We start from the raw sequence: 27,298 nt of genomic DNA, 5'->3' as shown, positions 1-27,298 counted from the left end.
AGGGAACGTTGTCAGGAAATGGAAGGACACAGGCATAGTGGCAGTTAAACCCAGGCATGGCAGACCAAGAAAAAAACAGGAGCGGCATAGGTGGAGGATTGTGAGAATGGTTGCACACAATCCATAGATCACCTCCAAAGACCTGCAAGAACATCTGGCTGCAGATTGTGTATCTGTACATCGTTCAACAATTCAGCGCAATTTGCACCAAAACATCTGCTTTTTATAAAGACCAAATAACTTAATTTTTGTCTCATCAGTCCAAAGCATTTTCTTCCAATATGAAGCTGGCTTGTCTAAATGAGCTTTTGCATACTCCATGCAACTGTATCTGTGGCGTGGGCGCAGAAAGGGCTTCCTTCTCATCACCCGGCCATACAGATGTTTTGGTGCAAATTGCACTGAATTGTAGAACCATGTACAGATACACAATCTGCAGCCAGATGTTCTTGCAGGTCTTTGGAGGTGATCTTTGGGTTGTGTGCAACCATTCTCACAATCCGCCGCATATGCCGCTCTTGTACTTTTCTTGGTCTGCTAGACCTGGGTTTAACTGCAACTGTGCCTGTGTCCTTCCATTCCCTGACAACGTTCCTTACAGTAGAAATTGACAATTGAAACCTTTGGGAAAGCTTCTTGTAGCCTTCCCCTAAACCATGACAATGAATAATCTTTGTTTTTAAGATCTTTTGGGAGCTGTTTTGATGATCCCATTCTGTCTCACTTCAGCAGAGAGTCAAAGAGAAGTGCAACTTGCATTTAGGCACCTAAAATACATTTTCTCATGATTAAACAGACAATTCTATGAGGTTCAAGGCTTAACAACATAATCCAACCAATTTTGCGTTTAAAGTCATCAGTTTTACATGCTGTTACAGGCATTAAAATCAACAAAACCACAAGGGTACCCATATTTTTGCACAGCCAGTTTTTCACATTTTATTTTATTTCATACAACCAAATACTGCTTTTCAAAAAGTCTTTGTATGGAAAACATCCCAGTACTTAGCTGTTCCTGGTAAATTAAAGACATACCACTTTTATCTTTTTTTTGTGAAAGCAGAGTCAATTATAATGCCGGCTGAGAGGGGTTCCCAAACTTTTTCATATGATTGTATATAATAAATAAATAAAAAATATGATGTGAAAGAGATAATTGTGTATTGTGTGGAATTGTCCGAAAGAATAATAATAAATAAATAAATAAATAAATATATCATAGAACAATGCGTGGTTATATTCTTACATTTAAGATTTTCAGTATTGAAAATCACTTATTGACTGGCACTATTTGTCTGGTACACACATTACAAGCTTACGTGTCAGCAGAGCCAGGAGATCGTGGGATAAATTAAAGTTTTTTTCAATGGCAGCAATAGTCTTAGTGAGCTCGTCTTTCCTCCTGGACAGTTCAGACATTTTCTGCTGGTTGTCCACATCTAAAAACAGAAAAAGAGAAAGAGTTAAAAAGTTATTTCAAGCAAATTAGAAATCAAATATCTGCCTATGAGGATAGGGTCAAATTAATCCAGTAACGTTCAAATCACTCAGTGTAACTGAGCGTCAGATCTCATATTAATGCGGTATAATGAGGTAGTTTCCTGGTTAAATAAAAAATAAAAACAATGCACTAGTTTCGGGCCAGCAGCAGGACTGTGTTAATGAATCCTACCATTGTGAAAATGGAATGGGAGCTCAAAAGGAGCCAGGGGAACCCCTGTGACTTCAGGTTTGAAGACGAGGATGTATCCACTGCCACTCTCGCCGGGGCTGTTCTCCCTGATTGTCAGCCTCTGTGCAGAAAAATTATATATGTGAGATATGTCATAGCGCCAGTATATACCAAAATAAAGGTCGCTGCGTGTCTTATTACAAATGGTCACTCACTTTGATGTTGGCCTTTCCTTTGACCAAGCTAAAAATAAGGCTATTGTTTTCCCTTTCAAATAAAGGAAGCTTTTTGTTGCCCTCTTTACTGGAGTTCTTCATGGAAACAAATATCTTTCCGCCCATTTCCTGCCCCGCTGGGTTTCCATATAAATCCTGGAATCAACAAAAGCAACTTAGTTAATCTGAATATGGAATGATACACAACAAAACTCCAACTTTTAAAATTCATACATCTGATGGGAAAGCTTTGACTGTTTCTTCTCTTTCTCAATAAGTGGATACCAGAGCTTTTTAAGGATATATACTCACCATTATCAACAGAGTCATATTCTCCACCAGGGTTCGGTTGGAAATGTCTTTACTGAAGTAAACAACTGGGGTTCGTAGCTGAGAGTCGGGAGCCAGTTTTACAGGTTGATTGGCCACAACATGTACAATAATCTAAGAAATAAAAACAGCATTGAGGTCAGTCCTACAACCCTAGGACTTAGTGAACAAAGATGTTCCCGTTAAACAGACAAGAACATGGACATCATCTCCATACGCTAAACATTTATCAAAAGTAAACTGTTCAGTGTCGCTAAGGCAATGTGATGTTTCCATATTACAGGTCCAACCAACCTGATCACTGAACAGCATATTTGTTTTGTCTAAACGTAGAGAAAACTGGATGGAGTGCTTCCCAACTTCTTCTGGGATTTCTTTATCTCTGCAGGGAGAGAACAAATACATATATATTTACATTCCTTAAATGAAAAGGTCTTTTTTTTTTTTTTTTTTTTTTCACTCAACAAAGAGTGACATCATAGGATGGATACTCTCATGTTGGTACGGTAAATATGACGCGAGAAGTCGTGAAGGTTAGCTTAGAAAATGTCTGGTGTCTATGCTTATTGGTTAAAGTTAAGCATATAGCTATATATCAACTGTCCAGACAATACAATACAATACAGAATCACTGTTCTCATCGAAGGCAAATACAATAACTGAGAAAGAAACAAACATGATGATTTACCTGAAGTGAAAGCAGTCTTTTTCATTCTCCATCGGTTTACTACACTTGAGTTCAGTGGCCTAGACAAAAGACAAGTAGAATTTATTAACAACAACATTAGTAAGAATAAAGATACGTTTATTAGAATAGCACCTTTCACAGAAAATAAAATTCAGAATGTGAATCCCAGCTATAAAAGTTAAAATAAGACAATAAAAACACTAGCCAAAGGCAAATAAGTGTTTGCATACAGTGGACAGCTATGTAGATGCTAAAAAACTTAAATTTATGTTTTTTATTTTATGTTTATTCATTTTCATAATGCATAAAGAGGGAAAAACAGACAGTTTATTGTAATTATTACATGATGAAGGGATAAAAGAAAAGAAAAAAAAGAAAAACAAACAAACATTAAAACAGCCAACAAATAAAAAATAATTGTAAGGTGAGACAAAAGCCAAATTGAAAAGGTTTCAATTGCTTTTTATACGATAAGTAAATAAATGTATATCACTTTGTGTGTTAATTATTTACCGTTTTTGGAGGTGTTTTTGCCAATGCCACCCACTTCCAAAGATACATGGACGCAGCAGCAGGGTTAAAAGTCGTGATGGGGCTTCCTTCCTCCGACAGCACGGTCACTGAGAAAGCTGACAAGAGAAAGCTGCCTTTAGTTTGCAACCAGACACTGAGCTCTACAAATAGAAGAATTCTATTGAATTCAATAATACTCATATACTTATATATATGGAGATGCAAACCTGGAAATTTTCCTCCAGCAGGAAACTTGGCATTGGTGTCGTATTCCACTGAGAGGCTGACAGGTTTTTTGGGATCAGGGAGGACAGTGAGATTCACTGATGGACCAGGGATGGGTTTGAGGTTAAAGACACCTCTAAACTCAAGCTGATAGTACCCCCTAGTGGAAAAACAGAGTTAAAACACTCACCAGTGACCAATGGCATGTGTGCATAATATTGTTATGTCAGATGACACAATCCCTGATTTGGGACACTGCTTTTAACACATCTCATATTATTTTATAAAGTGACACTCACTTTTGTCCGCTCACTTTGGACACATTGAAAGTGGCTCTCCCTTTTGTGTCCACGGGTTGTGACGCAACATTTGCCGTCACCTAAAAGCAACAAGAAGATCTGGCCTCATTTCTCTAGTTTGATCATTCTGTGTAAACTCTGAGGTTAAAATAAAACAGGACTGATGGTACAAGTTTGTATTCATTTTCAAGCAAACCTTCAGAGTCTGGGGTGAAGACGTCAAATCCACAACAACCTTCTGGTCTTGACAGGGGTTTCCCCACTCGTCACACACTTGGACAGTGAACGGTGTGATGATGCGGTGGTCGTTTAACACCTGGAGAGACTAACATAGAAAAAAAAAGTATTTTGAAAGTTAGTTTGGCAGTTAGAGCATCAAAACAGTTTATTTTTTCCAAGTATAATTCGTGGGAAAATCACAATTATATATGTTCCCCAAATTGTCCATTCCTTGACAGCCTGTCTCAATCCACTAGCCCACCAGGAGCCCCCAGTAAATATCCTGTCTCACCTTCGGTAGGTCGCCGACTAGTTTCAGCTTTGCAGGTTCTCCAGCTGTGACCTTCACTATGACACGCTCCTCAAAGCTCTTGTAGGTGAAGCAAATCTCTCTGGAGCCAGGAGCCACAGACTTGAACTGGACCCCCGTCACCAGAACAGAACAGCTTCTCTCCTGATTTCAACACACAGTGAGCATCAATCAATACGTTTCCATCAGTTCATTTACAAAGTTATGGAAGAAAAAGTATTCAGGTACTTTATTTAAAAAAAATTATTGAAAACACAACTAAACTAACCAAACATACCTCCTTGATTTACAGTATTTATTAATTGAAACTCATTTGAAAAAAGAAAAGAAAAAAAGAAAAAGAAAAAGATTTAGGCACAAAACAAATAATCTGAATGAATGGAATATGAATAGAGAATACATTACCGTATTGAAGTGATAATAATTGAAACAATTGTTTGTGGTGCTAGTATTCTATTTGTTCAGGTATTTAAAAAAAATTGTGAAAATCTATTTAAGATTAACACAAAACAGCTGCTCAGTAAATAAATAATATAATGAGCAGCAGAAATAAATGAAGACACTCAACAAAACACTTGCACCAAATGAAAGTGTGGAGATGGTAATTCACTGGTCATACAGTATATCAAAAACCTCCCCTCGGACGCCGCCCAAGCAGAGCAGTAGAGTTCACTTTCTAATAAGGTAATGAGGACCATAATGCACTGCCTCGCTCAAGAAGGTAGGTTTCAAAAACTTTTCTACACTTGGTTGATTTGCCTTATCTGTGTTAGTCAAATTTGACGACCATGTTTAACTCTCTTATGCATAAATTACATTCTTGGCTTTTTAAGGTGTGGAGGGGGAGTGACAGATGTAAGGAGATAATTCATATATATAGACACCTGGACATTTGGACCTACAACTAGCTCTTTCTTCTTTTTAGTAGGTTGCATTGTTGGAGGGAGACTTAGATTTAAGAATATGATAAATAAAGAATGTTGAACTTGAAACTTGAGTTGTTTCCAACTGGTACTCCATATGAAAAGAGCTCACAAAGGCACAGTGAGGTAATGTGTGCCACACCACACTGCCTGCCTTGCAAAAGAAAGTGGGTTACTAAATCTTTTCTACTCTTAGGTGGTGTTCCTCATCAGTGTTATTACAATGTATGACCATGTTAGCATGAATCCCATTCTTGGCTTTTTTATGGTGTGGAGTTGAAGAGACAGATGTAAAGAGATCAAGCAGAAAATGTCTTGCCAGACATTGTTATATAGGAACAAATAGGGCGTTTGGAGCCACACCTGGCTACAAAACATTTGTTAGTAAAACCAAATAAAGGCGACCTTGGTAAACTACAGTTTACAGAAATTCTGGGCTGAACAATTCCTATAGTTTCAATTCAAGTTTTCATTAGCTTTGTGTGTCTTTCTTCCCCACCTGCCATTCAATGTTAATGGCCGATTTGTCCAGACCCTCGGCTTCCACAGTCATGTGCTTCACGCAGCCGGAGGTGAGCATCTTGGTGACATTATCATACTGGTCCACAAGATCCAACTCTGTATGATGGAAAATAGGTTCGCCATCAGAATAAAAAGCATATCCTCCAAAATAAGATATTTTGGGTGATTTGTTTCATACTCACTGATGTTTCCAGGTAGACTTTCTCCCAGCTTCAATGTGCTTTGAAGCAGAGTTGCTTTCAGCAGTGTTGGTTCATCTGGAATAGGCCTACAAATAAAAAAGCAATGATGTGCATGTTTTTTACTTCTCACAGATACAAGTCTGGATATTAAAAGGAAAAAAAATGTTTTAATCTTAAAATAGTCATTTACATTCTTTTCAAGAGTTAGATGAGAAAATCAATCTCACTTTCATATCTGCCCGTTAAATATGAAGGTAAGGCCAAAATACGTGCTAGTTGGCACTTCCTTTTTAAATACATCATCTAGACATGAGATCCTCCTCTCATCTAAGTCTCGGCCAGAAAGCAAATAAGCCTATTTCCGAAAATGAACTGTAACTTTAAGCTGAATGGCTGCTCTGAGTCAGGTGTAGGGCTTACACTATGTGAAAGGAGATGCACTTTGACACACTCTGGTCGAGGTAGGACACCTGGTAGTAATGCTCTGTCTGCACCTGCTTGGGCACCTGCAGATCAGGCAGCTTCCCCTGGACCAAATCTTCCAGCTTCTCAATTCCTGTCCAGTTAACCTGAAAAAAAATCAGCGTTAACATTAGAAAGTTCAAAGTGTTCAAACACAATTGACTTCTTATGGTTGGATTCGTTGTAGCTATGTGGTTTATTTCATCTTCCACTATACAAATAAATCACTGGAATCTTTAAAAAGATACAAAAAAGATCCAACATTTATAAAACAGGATAGGACACAGTAAACATATTGGAATAATAATGCAGCAGTCATGCCAAACCTTGATTTTGGAGGCCATTTCAGCAGTGATACGCCGTTCTCTACCGGCCTCATCATACAGCTTATAGAACAGGTTCTCAAGCACACCACCAGCCAGCCACGAGATCTTCTCATTGTTCCTAAGAACCAAGTTCTCATCATCACTGCAGACCTCGATACAGGACACTCTTGTGCTGGGCTCAACCTCAAGCTCCCTCACCAACATAGCAACACTCGGGTGACTCTGAAATGAAAAAGAAAAAAAAAAACGGGCCCACCGTAGCTAGTAATATGCCAATTCACAGAGCCTAGGCCATGTATTAACACTGGATTTTCTTTTCTCAGCGCACACACAGTAGATAAAAGTAGTGGATCGTGAGGAGATATTCACTGTTTTTGACAAAAAGTGATTTTGACATCGAGCGTTCTCCAGAAATCAGAGACTTTATAACTGAACAGAAAGCTTTTATTTACTTACAGGCATGGAAAATTCAACTTTGAGCTTCTGTGGTTCTCCCTTGATTATTTTCAGGTTTATAGGTTTTGTCGAAAGGTGTCCAGCACCTGTGCTGCTGCTGTCAGTTGCCACCATTGGGAGCCCTTCAACCTACAATTCACAAATGAAGAGATGAGGATAAGTCAAACAACTCAAATGATTTATTCATGATCATTAATATTATATTATAAAACAAAAGTAAAAGAGGCAGAATAAAAAATAGCAGCATATGCAGGGCTGTACAGTGCGACAGTTTTGATCGCATTTGCTACTGAAATTGATCACGTGCGATGATGAATACAAGTCCATTCGCACTCGTGCGACAGGCTGCTAATGAGGAGAGGCTGTCTTTGAAACACAGAGGAGAGATGCACAACACTGCTTAGAGGGCTCTACATTAACACTCCAAATGGGGGTAAATGTAGACTTAGGCAAGTAAGTTATTGAGTCCACCCTTCACTTTGGCTGGTGAAAGATACGTGTGCTCGGGACCTGTGCTCGAGCAGCGATTCTAGGTATAAAAACTTCACCAACGGTAATTACCGGAAGGAGAGCGGGCACATTACCGCAGTTAAGTTAGCGCGTGTACAAACAGAACATTTCCTGTGCGCCTTCACATTAAAAACCTGTTACTAGCCAAACGTGAGTTGACTTTTATTTTGAAGCCGGTAAGAACAGGAAGTTAGCGTTTTTTTTCTAGCTTGAAAGGCAACTCCTTCAGCTGCAGCGAGCAGTCAACAGTAGCCTAGTCTATTTAAACAAAGTTTTAAATAAGCCACTGAAAAGCTACTCCCAACACATTCACAACAACCTATTTAATTTATCCTAAATTGTACCAATATGTATACTTATTTATTTAATAGGCTATGTTTAATGTTTTAAAGTTTGGTTTTAATTAACAGAAGGACATTATAATAATAATAATTCTGAATCAGCAAAAGATTGCAATTGGCAGGTTAGATTATTTTGTCTAAATTGCAATCAGTGCACCCCTATTCATTTTTCCATAATTATTACTGCACACACTAGGATATAATATTAATTGAGAATCTCAAATGAGACCAAGATAACATGATCAAAGGTAATTAGAGCGAAATGCAAGGGTTAAGGTTATGCAAGTTTTCGATCATACTTTGTGTGCTACCAAATTTATTTTTGTGCTACTGAATTTTTTTGCTTGCTAGCACCAGTGCTACCACCTAAAAAAATAAGCGTACAGCCCTGATATGACTAAGATGACTTTTTTCAGGATTTTTCCGTTAGCTGATAAACCAGTTTAAAACCAAAGACACACACACCCTGTTGTTCAACCAGATTCAATGAAATACGTCTGACATTACATTTTCAGCCCGTCTGCTCATTCAGAAGTCAGGTTTCTCATGAAAATATTTGTCAGAGCAGTGGACACATGTGCCTGATTTCCCTGCATTAATAAGTCCAACATGGCCTGCTTAATCAAAATGCTCCTTGTATAGTCAGAAGAGGGAGTTCCCACACGCCTGACAAGGCTGCACACTCTCACCTGACAGCGAACAATCTGTTTGGGGTTAGCTGTGACGTTTCCAGCCTCATCGCGAATTTCAATAGTAAAGTTGGCGGGGTTTCCGTTCTCTACGGTGATTGGATCGTCCTCTGGCTTCACGTGGATAGAATGTGGTTTACCTGAAAGACATTATCACGCAGCAGACAAACTAGTGAGTTTTTACAGAATGGATATCTATACTTAGAAAGATAGGGATAAAGACAGTGTTGTGACCCTTTTTAATGATAGTAGCCAATAGCTGACCACTTCCACCACAGCTGGATGGCATCTGCTACCTTTGCACTGTGGCTGAAATGTCTCTTGAAACACAGAAAAGGCAGTCGGGAATACACTGTTTGTTTGAACTTAAGTGGCACCAACAACCAAAACAACAACTGTTGCCATTTTTTAAATTGATCAATTAAAGTTAATGTCATTTTGTATCGTATCTTGTACAGCACTTTGGTCAACTGATGTTTTTAAATGTGCTATAGAAATAATTTTGACTTTGACTTAATCTTTTATTCTGTAAGATGCCAAGAAAATAGCGAAGAAGTTGGCAACACACAACAAACTAAACTGATTTATATTCAACTTACCGGTACACAAAACTGGGACAAATGGTAAATCCTTAGTCCGACTTAGTCTATGAATCTTTTTTTCAAGCATTTAAATCAGTCAAGGTCAAGACATTACAGACTGCTGGTAGGTCGCTACTTGTCCAAAATGAATAAAAAAATGCAGTCTCACCAGGAAGAATACTGATCTTGATACTCTGTGTGTCTATTTTCATGCCAGGCAGAGTCACTTTCAGGTTGTAGGTCTGCAAAGTAAATCATGGGTTGAAAATAAATAACAGTGGATGACCAGTTGTTGTCTCTTTAACAACAAGCAACAGTTTTTTTTGCGTCAAATATTTTACCTTACGGGTCTACAAATCATAACATGTTCTGACAACTTAAATGGGTTAACTTTATTTAAGTTCTTACCTCTGATTGTTGGTAATTCAACACTTTTCCTCTTGCTTTGACTCTTCTGATGGTGAAGGTGGTCCCAATGCTGTCCGCTTTTTCGTAACTGAGGTCCAGGCCACTAAATAATGATAACGATGAGGTTAATGATGCCATATACCTTTTTCAAACAACAGTTTTATAAATAAAGCCGAGTGACCCACCTGCATTTGAGTTCAGGTTTGAGGTTGGGCGGAGGACTCACTGAGTGGTCATAACCATCTTTTATCAGCAGAGGAATGTCGAATGGCACCCCAACATGAAGAGTGGAGCTCATCACACCGATTAGGAAAGACTCGGCATTACCCTCTGAGAAAGAAGAATTGGCAAAAACGCGTGATTGAGGCATTCAGAAAGGATAATAAGTCAGTGTTAAGTTTTGGGGATTTCTCTTTGCCTTTGATGGTGAACTTGAGTTTGTAGCTTGGAAGCTCTCTGCCTCCAAAGACGGTTTCGTTCCTTTCGTTTATCGCCGTGGTCAGACACAATGTATACTCCCCCAGTTGGATCAGATTGTCTGCAAAAGGTGAGATGTTTGCAAAATTGATAAACCCTAACCCAAAAATCAAGAAGTTCACAAAATAAAAGAGGAAATTTACCAATTTTTTTGAACCAGTAAGCCCAGTTTGGTGAATGCTGAGCAACTAACGAGACAACCTCTTGATCTCCATTAGGACCTAGGTATAAACAGGTGAAAATAGTTAACTTCAGAGTACAAACTACATTGTTACAAACTTTATTACAACCCGAAAATGCCCCAAATTCTCTATTTCTAACTTTTTCTCTTTCTAATGCTGCACTCCGGATTCTAAAAAGCATTTCTCTCTTTATTACAGCCCAATTGATCAAACATTTAATCTATATATTTATAATTATAATTTGCAGCCTTGAACAAAAAACTGTACATAAGGAAACAGGTAACTGTGTTACAAATGTAATATCTTAACTCCTAATGCAATGAAGGTGACTATATCCTCGATTTTATGCAACGCTTCCATTAACGGTACAATATAAAATTATACTTTTTTGTATCAAAAAATCATAATGTGCCTTGATGATGATATGAGCATCAGATGATAAAATAAAAAGGTATGTAGAATGTCCTGTTTGGCAATGGTTAATCCCTTTATCTTTCAACTTTTACTTTTCTTGAAAATATCAAAGCTATTAACCTTTACAAATCAAACTGTCCGACCAGGGGTTCAGAGTAGTGTTTTCTTTTTCTTTTCTTACCATGCTGGATTAATGAAAGCACAACCATCAGTTTTTTCACTGTTCCCTGGCCGACTGATGGCATCCTGGCCAACGCCTCCCCCTTCTTGTTTAGAATCTCAATTTTGATTGGCCCTGAAAGGATGTTGAAGTGAAAAACACAAAACATAATGAGTTACGTCTGTGCTCTATATAAAAATAAAAAAAAGAATCCAAAAAAAAATGTGTGGTTTGCCAACAATTCACTTTTACCTAATGGAGTCCCCGCTGGACGAACAGCATTCTGAGGCCAGGGTTCACTATCAGGCCAGTCCACCTTCAGCTCCTGTGGAAGCCTGAAACAAACAAATATAACTACAACCTCTAGTAGACAAGAAGATAAGGTAAATAAAATCATATGTTACTTCCCAATTAATAACACATTCATTACAACTGAACAACATGTGGTTGTGATTTGTGAAAGAGGTGTGTGTGTGTGTGTGTGTGGGGGGGGGGGGGGGGGGTGTCTTGCTTTGGGTTATAAATACATAACAATATAAAGTCCAGATTAAATTCTCTCAGCTCACTTGATGGAGTCGTTGTCGATGTTCTTCTGGATCGCTTCAGTGGTGGCCATCTTGTCAATCTTGGAAATGGCTATGGTCTTGGTTTTGTCGTGAAGCGCTCGGGGTTCCTAGAAAAAGTATGTCAATCAACCACATGCTCAATACATGTAAACTAAACAAAGAAGAAAAACAAGAGTTGATACATTGTCTAAAAACCCCGACCAAGCTGCAACAGACAAGATTTGTATTTAAATATGTGAATGTGAATTTTCTACTATCAGGAGGCCCATTCATCTTTTCAGGTTGTCATAGTAATAAATGCAGTGACAGATCAAGCTTCCTGTACATTTCTCCCCCAACTCCAAACATGACCTTGTTTCAGTCTGTGGAGTGAACGGTTTCTTGATGATATTGTATTACAACATTTGTGGGTTTAAACTTTAAAAATACAAACAAAATTGACAATCAAAAAATGTCCTAAAAACAAAAAGCGTAATAAAGAGACAGAAAGGTCTGAAACGCGGGAGTAATTCCTGACATCATCCCTTGTTCCTTCCTTACCAGAGCCACTTCCACCATTCCTCCGTTAGCAAAGACATCTTTCTTATAGTCTCCGTACAGCAAAAACCGAACCACGATGCCATATAGAATGGGCACCGTTTTCTGAGATTTCACCTGTATGAAGAAAAAGTATGTAGGCATCAATATAGAATAAGCAGATTTGACACATACGGACTAAGAAAAAACAACCATAGGCTCACCAGTTGGCCTGTTTTGTACACTTTCCCATCCCATTCGATGGAGGTGAACGTCGCCCAGGGATGCTGCAATTTCTTTGGCATGTCTGTTCGCGTTATGGTCTCCTTGTAGCCCAGGAACTTCACTTGCTTGTCATACTTCGCGTGACAGTTTTGTAGCCACTTCTTAAAATCATTCTGAATGTTACTTCTCATTTTCTGTTGACATGGAATTAAGAAGAGTTCAGCAACAATTTGTGGTTTTTCTAGTTATTAAATAAAAACAAATCGACTGAAGCTGCATTAAGATTAAGATCTGTGACTACGGGAAAACAGAAATGTTACAAAAAAAAATGGCTTATTGAAATGCTCTGGCTAGCTTGGCAGCGAATCATAACCTAATACACATCTATTAGACAGGGCAACATAAGCACTGTATTGCAGTCATATTTGTCCAATGTTTACTGTTGTTTTAGCTCAGTTTTCGCCTTGGATCAACTCCTGAAAAAAAATAACATCCACATTATGCTAAGTAATATGATTCAATGTTAAAATGTAAAACTGTTGCTTAATGCAGCTTTAAATCAGTCCATAGTCGGGCAACGTGTCCTGCTGAATTTTTTTCTTTACTTATTTAAGCACCTTGATTGGGGAAGGATCTGGCGGCGGCCCTGTTCTCTTTGACTGATCTTTCCTCCCTATTATGTTCTCGCTCACTGGGGGAAATTCAACATACAAATAATATCACTGAAGGGCTTATGGACTCTACAATGTACCACAAACATTTGTCTTATGGTTCATGCTATAGTTAGGCACCTGGATCAGGGAGGGAGGTAACTGCAGAACTGCTCTTTCTCTGTGGACACTTCCAATAATAAATATCAAGATAGTCAACAGCGATAAAATAATCAACATGTTATATCCAACTTTAAGTCTATATATTTTCAACAAAGCTAAAAGTAAAACTCCTGATTGTGGGGCTGCAATTAGTTCTAATCAAATCAATAAAAGTGACCACCTGTCCATTAACAACCAGTGTGAAGATTGTGTCCTTGTTCTTCAGTTTTGGCTCCAGCTCCATAAAGGTGAGTTTGCTTGTGGTGACCTGGAAACTGTCGTCAGTGAAAAGCGCCCCTGAAATCCGACTGTAACACTCTTGGGGCACCTTTGCTGTTTTACTATACGTACACCAGGCAAACCTGTAACACATTTACAGCACAAGAAGTGTAAGAAGATTTTTAGCCGAGAGTTCAATGTGAAGTTTGGTGCCACTTGCGCATATGTATGTTAAATATGGAGCTGGAACCAGGAAGAAAGATAGACAGACAGACAGACAGACAGACAGACAGACAGACAGACAGACAGACAGACAGACAGACAGACAGACAGACAGACAGACAGACAGACAGACAGACAGACAGACAGACAGACAGACAGACAGACAGACAGACAGACAGACAGACAGACAGACAGACAGACAGACAGACAGATAGACAGACAGATAGATAGATAGATAGATAGATAGATAGATAGATAGATAGATAGATAGATAGATAGATAGATAGATAGATAGATAGATAGATAGATAGATAGATAGTGTAGTGTATTATGTTACTAAACATTTTATATTAAGGTATACCGCTTCAGGAGGACACGACACAGAGTTGGTCTCATCCTGTAGGGACCAGGAGGGGAATGTGTATTGCTTAGTGGGGGAAGCCATAGGTGAGATTTCTGTAGGTTACTCAGCATGCACACAAAGGGAGGCTCCGGGATGACTGTGATTGTAGGGGCAATTTAGGACAGATTGGTTAAGATTACAGCTAATTTATTGGCCCCTGGCTAAAGGGATTGTCCTAAAGTTACTGAATCAGACTTCCCGGTCCCAAATGGCATAGCACCTCCAGGGATTGATTAAGACAGATGTCCTCTGGACATTGTAGATCAGAGTTAGTTAGGGTCCACCAATCAGGAGTTAGGCGAGGTGGAGCTTACTGACCTAAGGACCAATCAACTCACTTAGATTTCAGGTTATAGGCCACCACAATTCAGGAAGAGACAGGTTTTTAGCTTACAGGAATTCTTAATAGGTTTTTCTTTTATGCATGTACCTCTATTAGTTTTTTGGCTACAAACACTATACCTTTTTATTGGCTTCGTTTTGACTGCAGGATGAGTTTTGTTGCTTAAATAAAAGAATTGTTCCTGAGACCTCCTCACCTGCCTCAAACTGCGTCTTCTTTCATCAACCCACTACCAACGCCGTTTTTCTGAGTAAAGGCCGAAAATATACTGCAATAGATAGATAGATAGATAGATAGATATATCTCTAGTTTACTTACCGATACTGATTATCTATGACAAGATTGTTTGACCAATTCATTCGAAAATCTAAAATTATAACTTTTCTATCTGTCTGTGTCTGTCTGTCTGTATATTCACCACCCCCCTCTGGAAAACACCCATTTGAAAAGGTGTGATGGTGGACATACTAACATACTTCACACTAAAGTCCTTTCACTGCTGTCACCACCAGGAATGTGTGTGTGTGTGTCAGGGGGAGGGTGAGACGCAAATCTCAACAACTTAAGGCCAGGACACACCAGTCCGACTTGTTTCTACTTGTTCCGACTACGCAAAAAATGGGGTCGGCCGTTTCAGGAAGCTCCAGGCTTCCCGTCGCGGCCAGAGAACACACCAAACTGACTGCTGACTTTCCGTACGCTCTGTTGCTTGCGCGGGACGTAATGTCTCCATAACAGCAGGCGGCGCTAATCTGTATTGTGGCCCGAAAAAATAAGAAAGCCGGAAATGATGGGACAGCTCTCTAGAGCATAAACATTAGATAGAAATACGTATTTATATTTATGGACCATAAGAGCACAATTTTTAGCTGAGAGTGTCGAGCATGGTGTCGAGCAGTCAACAAGGGTTGATGCATGTGAGTACTCTCAAAACGAAACGAACAAACACATTAAAACGATGGCTAGCTGTTGTTAGCTGTTTGTGCTACCCGCCTCACTTCCGGGCTTCACTGATTCGCTAGCCCTCCACCAATCAAATTGCTCCAAATGAAAGACGGTCGGCCAGCCTGTCGCCGCCGATTGAACATGTTCAATCGGCGGCGACAGGCTCAAAACAAGCCCGACGACCTCTACGTCGGCCGACGTTACGGCACACACCAAACAGATTCGTCTCCCGACCCCCTATCGACTCTACGACGGCGATTTTCGGGCTGGTGTGTCCTGGCCTTAAGGGGCCACTCACACTAGGGCCGCGGCCCCGTGCCAAAGCTCATTTGCATACTAAAGTCTAGAAGGTTTGGCTAGTGTGACCACGCCAACTTGTATTCCAGCAAGGAACAGCCCCTTGGCCACGGCACACCTGGGAGAGGTGTGCCGTGGCCAAAGTACAGATGCTAATGAGATGACACGCGCACAAGCAAGCGCACAGGCCGCGTTCCTGACGTGAATTTATTAAGGATGCATAGTCCGTTAACGTCCGCTGCCTTACTAGTCCACCAGAATTGCCCACCACTTGGACTTGTAGCTACATAAAATGTGTGAGAATTAACGTGTGTGTAGGCCTAGGTGTGGGCTAATAAAAGAGGGAGAGAGCTAAATAGGTGAGCGCAGAAAGCAAAGCAAAAAGGTTTTCGTGTTTACTCACGTTCGTCAGATGATTTTTTTCTTTTTCCTCCCGTCAGCTGTCATAATACTGCCTTTACGCATGGCGGTGGAGACGCACCCAAAACAACACACCGCGGCCCGCTGATAAGGAAACAGTAGCCTACACTAAGGTTTAACAATAAACTTTATAAAGACACTTAAAAAAACGATCTCTGCCCATACAAAAAGGTCTGACTTGGATTACTTGATGGAGCGATCGATGTGTATAAAATAGTGGTGGGCCGATAACGGCGTTAACGTGCTGCGTTAACGCCAGACTCTTATCGGTGATAAAAAAAATATCGCCGTTAATCTCTTATTCCTCTTATTTTAGCGCGGATGTATACCTGGCCGAATTGCACTGTAGTGCACGAGTCAGAACGAGTCCGACTTTGCACCTGTGTACCACATCAAACGTAACGTGCTCACATGGATGCAGCTAGGAAGCCGCCGGGTTTGCTTCAGGGAAAATGTATTTTTAAGAAGCTTCCCAATGGAAACCTCGACAAGACCAAGGTTGTTTGCACCTTGTGCAATGCGGAATTGGTTTACTGTAGGAGTTCTAACAGTCTGTGCTCTCGGAAGCGGCCGGGGCATGCGTGTGTGCAATGGGAGAGCTTTGTGTGGAGAGAAAAAAAAGAGGCAAGGGAAATCGCCAAAGCCAATGCATAGCCTCGACTCATTAAAGGTTGAAAATCACTGAATTACACAACATGTAGGCTAGCCTATGGCTTAAGGCTATGGAAATCATTATGGAAACAATATTTTTTTTTATCAGTGATAGCTCAGCTGATCTCGTTGCTATAGAGACCACGTCCGTCCGCTTTGTTTGACAACTGACAGAGCTGCCAAGTCTCACCCTTTTGGCCGTGAGACACACTCATATCAACCAGCTCACACTCTCACACGCTAGCCTACAACTCAAATTTCTCACGCGGAGAAGTTAATCCCCAAAATAACGATTGTTTTGCGGGACTTTTATTTTGACAGTCTTATATTGAAAAGCTAACGGACATGAGTTCCGTGACATCCTCTTTCTGCACGCGCGTTAACTTGATGCATTAGGTGTGCACCTGCACAGGAGATGAGCCCCTGGTCTGATGCGCCACCTGGCTTGAGAAACACGTTCTCAAAGACTTACTTTGAGTCATTATTTAGGGAGCACACACATATTATGAATGAATTCAAATGAGCCATTTTAATCTAGATTAATCTAGATTAATTCCAAAATTAATCTAGATTAAAAAAATTAATCTATGCCCACCTCTAGTATAAAACCATACGGTACGTATGGTCTGATGACGGGCTGTTATATTAATAATAAACAGCGTGCTGCACAAATATGAGACTGTCTATTACGTCAAGACTACATTTAAAAAAAAACAATAGCTTAAGGATTCTCGTTGCTCTAATGTGGAAGTGGAATATATGATGAAAAATATTCACAAACAGTCGTATAGCCTACAAGTAGACTACGCTCCAAATCCTAAACGCGCACGGTGACGTAGGCAAGGTGCAAACGTGCCCAGGCCACGAGCAGTGTGACCACGGGCCAGCGGGGGGAGTCGGGAGGAGGGGGGGGGGGGGAATCGTGCTGAATCTTCCTGCAGCACGGAACAGGCAAACGGCCCTAGTGTGAGTGTGCCCTAACTCTGAGCGTCTGTTGATGTGATCACTTCTTCAACACAAGCTGAAACGTCACGGTCAAGAACAACAATATTGATGGTTTTAAGCCTCTGAAAACCAGGTCTAAAATAGTATTGAAAATCAATATATGATATCAAAGTTGGTTGTCTTAAAGACCTACTTCACCGGTGGAACTCTGAGATCCTATGTAGTACAGAAATCTGTTCATCCTAGCCTGAGAAAGGACAGAAAGAGTGTTTTATGGTCTCTCACTGTCTAACTAACCCAACATTTTCCCATGTGTGATGTAAAATCATTCATTATATTATAATAGCGATTGTATAATGATAGAACGCCGGTTCCATATGGGTGAAGTATTCCTTTAATAAGCTTTTACAAAAATCAGATTGAATTTTATTTTTCATAAATATAAAAAATATAAAAATAAAATCCTGTCTAGACCATTTGAGAGGACTTAGTGGGCGTGGCTCTGTGGTTCACGTATCATGGCAACAGTTGCCCAACTGGTTAATAAGAACCAGAGCATAGCCCATGGCCACTACCTAATCTAAACCAAATTACTGTAAACTTAAATCAACCTTAAATGTAGAAATCTTTAATTTGGATTGATAAATATGCCTATAAATCTTTTCAGATGCTTTACTATCATGAAACTAACTCCCCACATTATTACATAGTTAGAAGGATAGATAGATAGATAGATAGATAGATAGATAGATAGATAGATAGATAGATAGATAGATAGATAGATAGATAGATAGATAGATAGATAGATAGATAGATAGATAGATAGATAGATAGATAGATAGATAGATAGATAGATAGATAGATAGATAGATAGATAGATAGATAGATAGATAGATAGATAGATAGATAGATAGATACTAGCTTAGCATTTAGACTGAAAGCAGGGAGAGACGGTTAACCTGGACAAAGTTACAGTATAGTCTACAGCCATACCAGTAGGTCTGTCTGTGAGGCTTCAATCAATGCTAACGTAAGCTTGTACAGAGTCAAAGCTAAAATGATGTAAGTATTCTTACATTTTCTAATTGGTACTAAGGTCATTAGTTAATTACTGAACAAATTCTGATAGTGTTGTTTAAAAAATAATGGATTACCAAATTTATTACAAATTATTATCCTTTGTGATCATGGCTGTTATATATTGTCTGGTTAATGTGTCTAAAACTTTAAATGTCAACACAACTATTTGTGTATTTACTGGGTGTTACCTGCTTTAATTATTGCTTGGCTCAGCCAGTGACTTCCTCAAGTCTCCGCCAGTTGCTAGGCACTATGAATGTCTTTTCAAAAGTTGATTTCAAAACTTTTTTTTTCAATGTTCTTATACTGAGTAGCCACATGTATAAACTTTGATAACCTAGGATTTGAGTTACCTCCTATTCTTTTAAAAATTATGTTACAAAATAGTTGAAGTATTTACTCAGACACTTGGGTGTTTGGTATGAGCCGTCCGTTCCAGAAACAGTCAAATATTGGCCTTGTCCCTCTCGCCCGTTGCACAACTCCAGACTCATTATCGTCATCGGCGTCATCCTCGACAGGTGCTGATAAAAGGATCAAAATACAACCTACAGTTTGCATCGAAATCTGTCATTTGTCAAAAAGAATATTCAATATTTTAAAGTGCAAATACCGTGCACAGCTTCAGGGTCTTGAGGGTAAGTCTCCTTGTCATAGAGGAAGGGATGATACCGAATGATCCCCTCCACTGTGCCGCCTTCTCGTACTGTGGCCTTAAACTCAAACGTATCGGCAGCAGAATTTATGTACGCAGTCTGCACGTCGTCATCAATTTCCCTAAGGTTCATCATACGGGGAATTCTGGGAGGTTTCTCCCGCAAAGAGATCTGATCAAAACAAAAGAGTCAAATGATTATATTAGCTGAGATATATGGCAACACACCATGAGCAGGATAATGAGAAGTAGAAGTCACTCGTATCAACAATTTAAAGGAAGTCATTCTTACCTGAATGTCGATTTTAGGGACTTCACTGGAATTTGTATAGCTGCTGCTTAGGATATTGCCATTGACTCCATGAATGTAGAAGTGATATACTTGACTGTTATATGGACAACAAAGAAAAAAATCAATCAAATCAGAAATCTTGAGACCTGTTAAGACTTTTGAGCACATATGAGATGGTGTGGGTGAATGAACTCACGCTAGCTGTGTGGTCCACACTTTGAAATCTTCTTTCAGAAAAGTGATATGCCCAGGCTGGATTCCTGTGATAACCACGGCTGTGAAGCCGTCCTTCCCAGACTCCTCAGCGATGAGGGCATGGAGGAAGCGTTCATCATCTCTAGTTACATGTGAAGAGTCGCTGGGCTACAGGAGGAGGAGGAGATAACATCACACAGAGAGTGAACACACAGAGATATTGATGACAAATTGCCAGTTACAAATCACGATCACCATTATCACCGTTACAAGACTGAAACAAAGCTCTCACCTTCCTGTTTCTGATGGTCCCGCTGTACATCTCCTCGTTGTTCTTTTCCTTTCTCTCAAATTCCTCCTTTGACAGAAGCAACTCGTGAACGTCTGGGGAACCTCTTGGTTTACTGATCATCTTACAAATAAAGAAAACACAACACATAAATGGTTATTTTTTGCTCATTCAAAGATGTTGTACTGGCCAATCGGATACATGCCAGTGTACACTTGTGGTAAGTCATGGCACTATATGAAATGTGACATCACGTTCACCCTGGTGTAAATAATTTTATTTTTATCACAATAATAACATTTCGTTATCATCCTGTCTCTAATCCTGGTGGATTATTTTGTAACATGAAAACTGTATTTTTCTACTTTTTACCTTGCGATTGTATTCCTTGCTATTGGTGACATTTCAATGTGCTAACTTTTGTTTTTAACATTACATCAAGTGAAAAATACACCATATTGCCAAAAGTATCCGGTCACCTGCCTTGACTTGCATATGATCTTAAGTGACATCCCATTCTTAATCCATAGGGTTTAATATGACGTCGGTCCACCCTTTGCAGCTATAACAGCTTCAACTCTTCTGGGAAGGCTTTCCATAAGGTTTAGGAGTGTGTTAATGGGAATTTTTTACCATTCTTCAAGAAGCGCATTTGTGAGGTCACGATATTGGACGAAAAGGCCTGAGGCCATCCCCAAACAGTCCCCACAAAGTTGGGAGCATGGAATTGTCCAAAATCTCTTGGTATCCTGAAGCGCTTTGCACTCAATAAATACAGTATTTACTGAGCATACAGCATTCTTAACTATTTCAGGGAGGACATACCCTGGTTGAGTTTCCGATGAAGAAAGCAGCCTGTTTTCCTCCAACTCCAAAGTAAGATATATCACTGTTGAGACTACGGGGTACAGGATCAGGCCGAACATACCCCTTCTCTTCTTCACTGTAGTAAAGAAGAAGAAAAAAAAGACATACAATATGTTAGTGAAATGTATAAGTGTTATAAAACTTACTGCTAAACATTTGCATTTGAAGTGCATTATTCCTGTTATGACCCTTTGTCCCAGTAAACTTAAAGCCCAAGGTTTTGGCTTCACACAGATATTTGGTCTTCTCATTAACAAGGTCAAAGGTCCATGAGAACTATGAAGGAACTCTGGAGGAAGACTCCCTACGCATATATTGGTTGGACAGGATGATTTGCACCTGCATCCCCTGAGAGCATTTGCTGTGTAACACACACACACACACACTTTGGGGATAAAGCCCTGTGTTCTTCTGTTCATGCTTCAGTCAATCTCTGTAGCATAGTATATCTGATTGCCTCCTTGCAAGTAAAAGTATCTGCGGATATCTGAAATCTAACTCCTGACTCTGTACTTCATTTGAAATGTTATATTATTAATTTTCCTGAACTATCGATTAGATTAATTCAATTTACACAATCATATTTCTGGCTTTTCAAATTCAAATATTCATTATCTGAAGCATATATTGGACATGTTTGGCTATTATGCAGCTAGAAAGCAAAGAAGGTAAAGCACACCAACCTTTCAAAAGTGCCATTATGCCTGGTAAATTTAGAGAGTCTGTACACTGCCCAGTTATTTAGCTTCTGGGAGGTCATCCCACATCCATTATCTAAAACAATCACTGCAGGTTTACCAACAGTTTCATCAAACAGCTGGGGAAAAAAGCAGAGAAGGTAAGTCGCCATTCCAAAGTTAAAACAATATGCAAAAGGTGAAGTTTGAAAAATATTAAAACTTATTTCCAGAGCTGTATATGATCTGCAGCACCAACCATTCGTATCTCTATTGTCCTCACTCCCGTGTTTTTAGCTGTGGCCGAAAGAGAGTTGTCAATCAGCTCTGCCAGAGCATATGCTGAAAAAATAGAATAAAAATAAATAAATAAAAAAGAAGCAAGTTATGAACAATAAAATGCAGCATTGCGTTATCTGTCCATCTCAAGTACTTTGATCATGTTAGTGCTCACCCAATGAATTCTTGTTCTCACTGGCGTAGTACTCGAACATGCCACTCTTGATCAACGTATCATAATGAGGGGTGAATTTGATGATCTCCTCCGTGGCCCCAGACAGAGCTTGGCCTTCATGTTTCAACAAGTAGAGGGTGCTGCTATCCTGAAGCTCCACTACAATCAAAGAAGAACAATTCTAACTTGTCTTGTGTAAACTAATAATACAGACTTAAAACAAGAGCTGACAAGGCAAGTATCCACATTTAAAGCAGACATAATCACAGCAAATCAGAACAAAGTCAAAAAACATGGGTTAAAGGTGATAACATTCGCAGGACAAATTAGCTACAGTTTAACACATATTTGTTTAATTTTAAGATCTTAAACTTATAGAAGTGTATTGTTTACTTTTGCACCAGTTATGACTGATTTACTCACAAAATGTATCGAAGTCCAGGGCTTTCCTGTCCGTCGTGGCCAGCACAAATAGTTCACTTGTAGGGATTGCGTATTCCTGTAAAGATATGTTGGAAGTGAGTGTAAGTTATTACATGTTTTGTATACGAGTTGAACAGAAAAGTATTTAGTAATTATTTTGATAGTTGATTCATTGTTTCAGTCATTTGTCAAGAAAAGACACCAACCATTACCAGCTTCAATATGAGGATTTGCTGCAATTTAATTTATTTGAGTTTTGGACTATTGGATGATGCTCTGCAATGAAATTGTGTCCAGATCTAAAATGCAAACTGTGTACAGTCTGCCGTCAACCTCACCCTTGTCATGAAGGGGTGTCACATATCAAAATGCAAACTAAGGCTTGTCACCATGACAAAAGATCAAGACATGCACTGTGCTGTGACAGGACAGAATATGAAAGGCTTCTCAATAAACAAATACAATGCTGGCAGGTCTATTCATATATTTACATCACTTTAATGCGGTCTGGCCAAACCAACCAGACCTCCTCCCTTCCCCTGGGCAGTTTCGTTTATCATGAAACAAGTTATTTAATTACTGCATATCGCTCAGCTAGATTATTAATGTCGACACAATTTTACTTCCCTTGAGACATTAACAAATGATCACCTAGTTGTCTTTGTGATATTTAATGGAAATCTAAAATAAAAACACAGAGTTCAAGAGAGATTTTATAGCTGGGTCAAAGCTCCTACTGCATGTCTAGGTTGGAAGGTCTGACCCCGTTTCCTTGTCATTAAGAGTATAATCAGGGTTCGACATAACGTATAGCCCGATGGCCCGGGGCCAGTAAAATCATACGCAGGGCAAGTTGATTGGCCAGTCACTGTCCCGCCCGGGCCAGTGACTGGCCAATCACAGTTCAGTATCTTTTTGTAGACTACATCATGGTTCATTGAAATGCGCGTTCTGAGTCGTAATGAAAGCAGTGTTTATTTAAGACTCAATATAATAAACCTAATATAAAATATATGTTTTAATGAAAGGCCAGTGGACAACCGATGCGTGGGCGTTTTGACAGGCACCGTTGGCAGAGCTGCCTACCGTCCGCCTGCGAGTCGACAAATCAATCGACTTACTCTGCCCCCTTTCTTTCTTCCCACAGCAGAGGTTGAGGCGCAGAAAATGATAACTGCGCTTTTCCTTTATCTGCCGCCGTAATGTTACAATATTTGCATCCAAGCCCCAATGGTAATACAAATGAGAGGCGTTATTTAAACGCTGTGAATGCGTCTCCGGTGATTGTGTCGGTTGTAGACAGAAACGAACGGAGGGACTCCGCTCACTGTACAGTTCCTATAGTCGCGCAGTTTGGCACTGTGTTTTCAGGCTCGAGACATTCAATCAGATCGCGGAAGTCTTTCCCATTGAAATCGCTAACGGGGAGAATATCCCCGGTTATTATTTTAGCCACAAACCACAGTTCATCTGCGCTGCGGCTCACTCGCTGGCAAGATCACACGGTGAAACGCTGCTGTGATCGGACGAAGGCATTGTGTGTTTCTAAGGTGATTTAACGTCATAGTCTTAGACGAGCGTTTAACTTATGCTGCATATTTTGCACTGCATTGTTTTTTATCAATAGTTTGAAAAAATGGTCCCACACCGGACTCTTATATGTGAAGCTGACACTTCATGGAGAAGTGACACTGCTGCAGCGCGCTCACGACCAGACGTGAACTCACATACACGGTGAAATCTCCCATTAAAAAAACGGCATAACCCACTGATTTTCGGATTTCTATTCTATTTTTAAAGTCAACTTGAGCGAAAGTGGAAAACCGGCCATTCGGTCGACACATTCACATCCCTAATGCATATAGAGAAAGTAATAAAAACAGCCTACCACACCACAAAGAATGATCAGACCTTCATCTCTTATTTATTTTTTATGTTTGAACATGACTTCTGCAGGTGAACTATTCATTAAACTGCCCAAATTCAAGAATAAAAACAACCTTCAAACTACTGGACTTTAAAATACTGGCCGACTCTTTCAACATACTTTCAGTTGTAGGCTTCTAATTCAATATGTTTGCCTGGTTTTATATTATGTGTATGAGCAATATCAACATTTCATATAATTAACTAAAAGAAAAATAACCAAATCTAAAGGGAATATCTATACTGTTACAGTATAGATATTCCCTTTAGATCTGGTTATCTTTCTTTATTTTTCTAATACAGGTATTATAATTATTGACACTAAATTATGAAGAAAAAAAAAGTGTGTGCAGGGCCAGTGAAAATATACAAGGGGCCAGTAAAACTCGGATCCACTGGCCCGGCGGGCCAGTAGGAAAAAAAAGTTATGTTGAACCCTGGTATAGTATAGTATTCAGGGCCGCCGCTCCCTATACGCAGAGTACGCAGACTGCGTAGGGCACCAAGTTCCTGGGGGGGCACCCCAAAAAAAAAAAATTATAATTATAATTATTTATTTATTTATTTTTTTTAATTAAAAAGGAAAAAGAGATGGTCTGGGGGCCCCCCAAAATAGTTTATTTTTTTTTTAAAGTTCATGATAATCATTACATTACAAAAAATATATAAATTAGTTATGAACAGGCCCATCGTTGTTTTTTCTTAATTGTGTAACCTATCCAGGGGTGGATTACTGCACAGGCACACCGGGCACAGGTCAGAGATACTGATAGTAACTTTTCATGTTGCATAGTCAAAGAGCTCAGTCACTGATGTCAATAACAGGGTCCAAAAAGGAATAGCCTAAATATAAGTACTCATTAAAATGTAACAAGATAGAAATCATCATGGGCCCCTCAACTAGTAGGGGAGAAATACAAAAGCAAGTTAAAAACAACAGCATTAGTAGCTCTGTCTAAGGGGGTTGAAGGCCCCCTCACACATACACAAATAAACTTTATGTGTGAATTCTAAATTGTTCATATCCACCCTTTATCTGTTGAAATGGGCCTCTCCATCATAGAACATGGGTCTGCAGACCAATCTACTGTTTTTACAGTTGCAGAGTAAAGAGTGCTGCCTGTTTAAGAAAAATCTGAAAAATAATGTTCCTTCTGCATCTCAGGATTTGATATCTCTCTAGTCTCTAAAATTTCCTCACAAAGTGCACCAGATTGATGCATTTTACTTTAAAAAGGTAAAAAAAATTCCACCCACCCCCCAACAAGGTACAGGGTCCCTCCAACAATACCCCAAGATCCTGTGGGAAACACTGACTTCCTTAATATGTTTTTGCCATTAATTGTATGTATCCGTGTAGAAAATTCAGTGTACCTGACTGGATAGGGACAAGTGGGGGGCCCTTTAAGAGTGTAAGCCCAGGGGCCCATTATCTCATAATCAGTCTATGATCCTATCACTCAATTCCTTTGCAAAGGCAGTTTTTTCACAAGTTAAGCTGTTCTTTCTGTTAGTAAATGCTGGCAAATGTGCCAAAAAGCAGTCGCAGAGATCTTGCAATGGCAAAAAAATGTCGCTCGCGCCCTGCGGACGCGAGCTTCTGGGTGTTTTTTTTGGGGGGAGGGGTGGGGTGGGGGGGGGGGCATCACTGACAATTTCTGCTTAGGGCACCCAAAAGCGTAGCAGCGGCCCTGATAGTATTGAACAGTTACAGAAGATACTAGCCAGATAAGAACCTTTGACCCTTTCAACTTTTTCCCAACTCTCTGATAGTTCACTCCTATCAGCATTTAATTACCCTGATAATCATTAACAACACATCCATTAAGATTCCTTTAGGCTGACCAACCATGCAGTCCCGGTTTTGCCAACCTACCTTTCTTAAGCACATCTGGGCCACAGAGATGCAGTAAATAACATTATATTAACATAAAGTTCAATATAGGGATATATGCACTTATGCAGTAATTACCCTTCAATGAACATATGGGTTGAATATATATGAATATATGGGCATATGATTAATTGACCCAACAACTGACAATTCTTTTCATGCTTTTTGCTAATTCATTGCAACAGCGCCAAAAGTGTATCCTAAAAAAAACTTTACAAAACTATAAAGAAATATATTATAATAACCTTGTTTAAAAGTAGGGTTAGGTTGTATTTTAAACTGGTAAATGAGTGTATAAGGTGTCCTCAGCCAGCAGGAATATTGACCTACTGTTAAAAATAATTAAATAAACTTTTTAGATAAATAAATAAATAAGTGTCAAGTAGATTTTGTTGACGTGTTATAAGTAGTTGCTAATTGACCCAGGACTTTTCTGTCCTTCGTGGCCAACACAAATGTTTCACATTAACAGATTGCATATTCCTGTAAAACATTTTTTGGAAGTGAGCGTCAGATATTTTGTGTACATTTTTTATTCCAATTAAACAGAACAGTAATTGGAAATTATTTTGATTGTGAATGCATTGATTTAGCCATTTGTCAAGCAAAGCGCCAGCCATTCACAGTTTCTCCAATTTGAGGATTTGCTGAAATTGAATTGTGGACTATTGGTCGATGCCATGTCGTGACCTGAGGCTTTATGAAGCTCTGACCGACATTTTTTACTATTTGCTGACATTTTATAATAAAAAATTATGTACTATGTAGAAAGCCAGGGCTGCTTTAATCAACAACTTACTGGTGCAGCAAATGAGGAAACAATGGGGTACAGCATTAGGAAGAAAAGCTCATATGGAAATGATGTGGCAAAACCAGCC

At 39.4% G+C, this 27,298-nt stretch overlaps 1 protein-coding gene across 1 annotated transcript in view; it reads right to left on the bottom strand.

Annotated features, from left to right (window-relative positions):
• Positions 1–27,298, bottom strand: part of smchd1 (structural maintenance of chromosomes flexible hinge domain containing 1) — a 33,904-nt gene that overhangs the window by 3,688 nt on the left and 2,918 nt on the right. The window contains exons 2-39 of the mRNA XM_080050294.1: positions 22,601–22,676; positions 22,178–22,336; positions 21,983–22,065; positions 21,730–21,863; positions 21,005–21,122; positions 20,183–20,302; positions 19,892–20,058; positions 19,696–19,789; positions 19,362–19,575; positions 19,149–19,272; positions 13,405–13,585; positions 12,411–12,605; positions 12,211–12,324; positions 11,671–11,777; positions 11,357–11,439; positions 11,126–11,239; positions 10,492–10,569; positions 10,290–10,409; positions 10,057–10,201; positions 9,872–9,974; positions 9,633–9,705; positions 8,883–9,022; positions 7,343–7,471; positions 6,887–7,108; positions 6,519–6,667; positions 6,099–6,184; positions 5,894–6,012; positions 4,454–4,615; positions 4,139–4,267; positions 3,943–4,022; positions 3,646–3,803; positions 3,419–3,534; positions 2,906–2,964; positions 2,512–2,599; positions 2,200–2,331; positions 1,888–2,043; positions 1,673–1,793; positions 1,320–1,439 (exon numbers count right to left, since the gene is read on the bottom strand). Coding sequence (XP_079906420.1) covers positions 1,320–1,439; positions 1,673–1,793; positions 1,888–2,043; positions 2,200–2,331; positions 2,512–2,599; positions 2,906–2,964; positions 3,419–3,534; positions 3,646–3,803; positions 3,943–4,022; positions 4,139–4,267; positions 4,454–4,615; positions 5,894–6,012; positions 6,099–6,184; positions 6,519–6,667; positions 6,887–7,108; positions 7,343–7,471; positions 8,883–9,022; positions 9,633–9,705; positions 9,872–9,974; positions 10,057–10,201; positions 10,290–10,409; positions 10,492–10,569; positions 11,126–11,239; positions 11,357–11,439; positions 11,671–11,777; positions 12,211–12,324; positions 12,411–12,605; positions 13,405–13,585; positions 19,149–19,272; positions 19,362–19,575; positions 19,696–19,789; positions 19,892–20,058; positions 20,183–20,302; positions 21,005–21,122; positions 21,730–21,863; positions 21,983–22,065; positions 22,178–22,336; positions 22,601–22,676 — 4,768 coding nt within the window. The remainder of the gene's footprint in view (positions 1–1,319; positions 1,440–1,672; positions 1,794–1,887; positions 2,044–2,199; positions 2,332–2,511; positions 2,600–2,905; positions 2,965–3,418; positions 3,535–3,645; positions 3,804–3,942; positions 4,023–4,138; positions 4,268–4,453; positions 4,616–5,893; positions 6,013–6,098; positions 6,185–6,518; positions 6,668–6,886; positions 7,109–7,342; positions 7,472–8,882; positions 9,023–9,632; positions 9,706–9,871; positions 9,975–10,056; positions 10,202–10,289; positions 10,410–10,491; positions 10,570–11,125; positions 11,240–11,356; positions 11,440–11,670; positions 11,778–12,210; positions 12,325–12,410; positions 12,606–13,404; positions 13,586–19,148; positions 19,273–19,361; positions 19,576–19,695; positions 19,790–19,891; positions 20,059–20,182; positions 20,303–21,004; positions 21,123–21,729; positions 21,864–21,982; positions 22,066–22,177; positions 22,337–22,600; positions 22,677–27,298) is intronic.

This window comes from Ammodytes marinus (genome assembly GCF_949987685.1).
Source record: "Ammodytes marinus genome assembly, chromosome: 21".
NCBI lineage: Eukaryota > Metazoa > Chordata > Actinopteri > Uranoscopiformes > Ammodytidae > Ammodytes > Ammodytes marinus.
The sequence above is the reverse complement of the archived record's forward strand: the minus strand, read 5'-3'. Positions and strand labels throughout refer to the sequence as shown.